The sequence below is a fragment of the Lygodium microphyllum genome, chromosome 21 (assembly GCF_053477565.2).
Source record: "Lygodium microphyllum isolate KBCC chromosome 21, Lygodium_microphyllum_v1.1.10, whole genome shotgun sequence".
NCBI classification, from domain to species: domain Eukaryota; kingdom Viridiplantae; phylum Streptophyta; class Polypodiopsida; order Schizaeales; family Lygodiaceae; genus Lygodium; species Lygodium microphyllum.
The window spans coordinates 134,415,592-134,420,479 of record NC_141155.1 but is presented as its reverse complement, the minus strand read 5'-3'; the positions used below and the strand labels follow the sequence as shown (position 1 = coordinate 134,420,479).

The following is a 4,888-nucleotide window of genomic DNA, read 5'->3' as shown; positions in this document are numbered from 1 at the left end:
CTACTAGCACATCTTCCATTAGGGCATATGATAAATGATGACTTCTCTATCAAGATTGATCATATCAACATTCAAATAGTCAATTCCAAAGAACAAAATAGAGCAATCCTCCATGTCTCTATTGATCTAAGATAGATTAGACGAGATATAGGGTCCATGGATAATGGGGATCCACTCTTCCTTTCTTATTATATGCTACAATAATGGCATTAATGATGGGCATCACAACATGTCTAGGATAATGGTATTAATGTGAGGATCCAATCTTACTTTCTTACTACGTTTGTTCAAGCACACCTCTTTTATATGCATCACCTTGTTTTGAATTGTCTTAGGGGCTAGCCCAAACATGGGTATCACCATATGGGCATGATAATGGCTTTTCATAATGTGTGCAAGGGTGGATGAGGTGGGGTGCATCGGCCTACTTTGACAAGGAGGCTCCAAGGTAGACTTGCCCATTGTGGAGGTTAGTGAGTGGAAGAATCTACAAGGACTTGAAATAGCATGTCATCTTGGGATCAAGTGCATGCTCATGACCTGTTAAAGTATGAGGGTGGATGAGGTGGGGTGCATTAGCTAGCTCTAACAAGGTTTCTCTTAAGGTAGACTTGTGATGCGATTGGATGAATTGATGAGGACTCAAACTAGAGTGTCATCATGGGACTAAGTGCATGCTCATGACGTATTCAAGTTGATTGAATCTATTGAAGGGAGACATCTCCTGGGAAATTTTGGAGGAAGAAATAGTTAATCAATAATGGAACATATTGTGACGACAACAATCATATTATCAAAGTCTTCAAGAACATAACTCCTTTAAGTAGGTGGCTTCTAGCGATTCGAATGAGAAGATGGAGATAGACAAACTCAAAGAGATGGCATCCATCATACAAGGTAAGCCAACACCTATCAAGCCTGTCCAAGGGATCCTTTCCTTAGGGACGTATCATGGATCATGGCTATCTATTAAGATTAAAGAAAATGGACTGCTACATCTGGAACCTTCTTCCTATGCCTGGACACCTTCGCAACAGCACCATCTTCCCCTGTCGCACCTGGTACTTATATCCGTTCAAACGCATTCCCATCCTAGCTAACCCAAGTCGAACAAAGTTGTAGAGGCCATTAATGATGATAGGATCCACTCTTACTTTCCTTCACTGTGATTGCATCCCCTTGTGTTGCTGTGGCGTAGCCATAGAGTCCAATGTTAGGTTCCAATCTCACTTTCCGACCATGATTGCATCACCTTGTTTTGCATCGGTAATTGGAGAGTCCATCGATGATAGGATCCACTCTTTTTACTTTCCTTCACTATGATTTCATCACCTTGTTCTGCATATCGTCCCTCTTCCACGGGAATGATGTACGACATGTCTCAGACACCGCCACTCTGACATGCGGAATAGGTATATAAGGAATCCCTCGCAGTGGTGGGACAATCGCAACAGCAAGGTACAAGAAAACACCCCTGTTTTTCTGCGCTAGAATCATTTGAGCTTGCAATTATTGATGCTGCCTATGTGTTTTCATTTCCAGACTAGCCCTAAGTATACAGACTTTAAGCATAAAAGCACCCAGCAGTCCTCGTGGATTGATGGCTGGTACAATCATCCTTGGATTCGTGAGGAAATCCTGCAGAAAGGAGGAGCAGAAATAGTGGAGGGTGTGGAGAAAGAGAATGCCATTATCAAGATTGTAGCCTTGCTTAAGGCCTGTGCCAAGAGGAAGGATTTGGTCCAAGGTACTAGACTGCATTCTGATATCTCGAGAAGTGGCCTGCTCGAAACAAGCCCGCATGTTGCAAATTCTTTAGTCAATATGTATGCAAAGTGTGGGGCTCTTTCGAAAGCAGCACAAGTGCTTGATGAGCTTCCTGCTCGGGATATTGTGTCTTGGAATGCGCTCATCACTGGGTACACCCAAAATGGGTGTGGTGATGAAGCTCTTGAATGCTTTGAACGATTGCAATGTGAGGGCCTTCATCCAGATGCAGTCACGTTTATTTGCATCTTGAAAGCCTGTGCCATTGTGGGTGCAGCAGCCAAAGGCAAACAAATTCATGACCAGGTTGTCAGACAGGGGTTGCTGGGAACAAATCCTATGCTTGCTACTGCTTTGGTAGACATGTATGCAAAATGTGGAGAGCTTCTGAAAGCACAACAGGTGCTTGATGAGCTTCCGGAACGGAACGTGGTTACTTGGTCGGCCTTAATATCTGGATATGCCCAAAATGGGCATGGTGAGGAAGCGCTCAGTTGCTTTGAACGAATGCAACACGAGGGCCTTTGTCCAGATGCAGTCACCTTTGCTTGCATCTTGAAAGCCTGTGCCATTCTGGGAGCAGCTACTGAAGGGAAAAAAATTCATGATCAGATTATTAGATGTGGTTTACTGGGAACAGATGTTGAGCTTGCCACTGCTTTGGTGGATATGTATGCCAAATGTGGTGAACTTCCCAGAGCCCAACAGGTGCTTGATGAGCTTCCGGAGCGGAATGCAGCGACTTGGACTGCACTAATCACTGGATATGTTCAACATGGGCATGGTGAGGAAGCACTCAGTTGCTTTGAACAGATGCAGCGTGAAGCCAACCGTCCAGATGCAGTCACTTTTCTCTGTGTCTTGAAAGCTTGTGCCATGTTGGGAGCAGCTATCAAAGGCAAACAAATTCACGAGCAGATTGTCAGACAGGGATTGCTGGGAACAAATGTTGTACTTGCAACTGCTTTAATAGATATGTATGCCAAATGCGGTGCCCTTTCAAAAGCGCAACGGGTGCTCAATGAGTTTCCGAATCGGAATGTAGTGACTTGGAATGCTCTAATTGCTGGATACACCCAATGTGGGCATTATGTTGAAGCACTCAACTGCCTTGAAAGAATGCAACATGAGGGCTTTTTTCCAAATTCAGTCACCTTTATTTGTATCTTGAAGGCCTGCAGTGCCTGGGGGGCAGCCAACAAAGGAAAACAAATCCATGATCAGATTGTCAGACAGGGGTTACTTGGAACAAATCCTTTGCTTGCCACTGCTTTGGTGGATATGTATGCAAAATGCGGTGAACTTACGAAAGCACAACAGGTATTTGATGAACTTCCAATACGTGATGTAGTGACTTGGTCTGTACTGATCGCTGGATATGTGCAACATGGGCAAGGGGAGAAAGCACTCAATTGCTTTGAAAAAATGCAAAGCGAGGGTCTTGTTCCAGATGGAGTCACATTTGTTTGCATCTTGAAAGCCTGTGCTGACATGGGAGCAGTTACCAAAGGCAAACAAATTCACGATCAGGTTCTCAGGCAGGGATTACTGGGACAGAACAGCATGCTTTGCACTGCTTTGGTGGATATGTATGCAAAATGTGGTGCACTGTCAAAAGCACAAGGGGTGCTTGATGAGCTTCAGAATCGAAATGTGCTCTCTTGGACTGCACTGATCGCTGGTTATGCACAATATGGGCATTGTGAGGAAGCACTCAGTTGCTTTGAAAGGATGCAACATGAGGGCTGTTGTCCAGATGCAGTCACCCTTACTTGCCTGTTGAAAGCCTGTGCTTCTGTGGGAGCAGCTACCAAAGGCAAACATATTCACGATCAGATTGTCAGACAGGGGTTGCTGGGAACAAACATTGAGCTTGGCAATGCTTTGGTGGATATGTATGCAAAATGTGGTGAACTTGAGAAAGCACAGGAAGTCCTTGATGAGCTTCCAATTCGTGATGTAGTGACATGGTCTGCACTAATTGCTGGATATGCCCAACACGGGCATAGTAAGGAAGCTCTTCTTTGCTTTGAACGAATGCAACATGAGGGCTTGTGTCCAAATGCAGTCACCATCATTAGTGTGCTCAGTGCTTGCAGTCACTCAGGTTTACTGGATGAGGCCCAGAAGCATTTTGAAAATATGAGCACAATGTATGGCATTGTACCAGATTTAGAGCATTACACTTGCATGGTTGACCTTTTTGGACGTGCAGGGCACTTCGACAAGGCAATCAGCATAATTGCAAAGATGCCATCTCCTAATTATCCCCCAGTTTGGGCTGCTTTGCTGGGGGCATGTCGAAAGTGGGGAAATGTGAAGCTTGGGAAATATGCATTTGAACATGTAGTAGAACTAGATAAAGCAGATGCTGCAGCTTATGTTGTATGAAACATATGTGCAGCTTATGTTGTATGCAGAATATTTATACAGCTGCCGGTGTGCAAAGATGCAGACAAATTTGAAACCCAGGATGTAGTTAATGAACTCCATCCCCACAAAAATTACAAGGTTTCTTACAAGAAGGATACTCCCAAGTTTGCAATGGGCGACTTGGATAATGTAAGGATGTGCTTTTTTGGGCATATTGAGAAGTGGTTGGGCTCTCAGTAACACACTTCATCGAAGATTTCCATGTTTTGTGGAGTACATGTGGATTTGTGGGGATTGCCGTGTTACAGAGCATATTGAAAAGTGGCTGTGGGTGGGCTCTCAATAGCACACTTCATTAGAGATTTCCATGTTTTGTGGAGCACATGTGGATCTGTGGGGATTGCTGTTTTACGGAGACGAAATATAGAAGCAAAGGAACAAGATCAGTGAATATAACAACATCAAGCATAATGAATAAAATCAAAAATAAAAAATAAAATGAAAAAAAAAAGGAGAAATGAAAGAGAGCAAAAGTTCGAACTTAAATAGGTGCCCTATACAATCACTGTACCTACGGATTCTCGACTTAGGCGCATTTAATGGCCTTAGTCAATTGGCTCCACTTCTAATTCCCTAGCCTTTTACCCCACAAACAACCTCGGGGCACATCAAAGATATGACATCTCGGCCTTGAACAACATGTCGCCCTTGGACTAGAATCACACAATAAAATCGTATATTAACTAGG

The 4,888-nt window shown here is 43.8% G+C and overlaps 1 protein-coding gene across 1 annotated transcript; it reads left to right on the top strand.

Moving 5' to 3' along the window:
• Nucleotides 1–847: 847 nt before the first annotated feature.
• Nucleotides 848–4,686, top strand: LOC148018596 (pentatricopeptide repeat-containing protein At2g39620-like). Its single transcript, XM_087661694.1, has 2 exons — nt 848–1,458; nt 1,543–4,686. Exons 1-2 carry the CDS (start codon nt 1,402–1,404, stop codon nt 4,156–4,158), a joined length of 2,673 nt encoding a protein of 890 aa, XP_087517820.1. The 5' UTR covers nt 848–1,401; the 3' UTR covers nt 4,159–4,686.
• Nucleotides 4,687–4,888: the final 202 nt, after the last annotated feature.

Bases quoted from the DNA above. Each gene is read 5' to 3' on its own strand.
- LOC148018596 (XM_087661694.1), top strand. From the start codon at position 1,402: ATGCGGAATAGGTATATAAGGAATCCCTCGCAGTGGTGGGACAATCGC. The intron at 1,459-1,542 runs GTACAAGAAAAC...TTTCATTTCCAG, and splicing joins GGGACAATCGCAACAGCAAG to ACTAGCCCTAAGTATACAGA.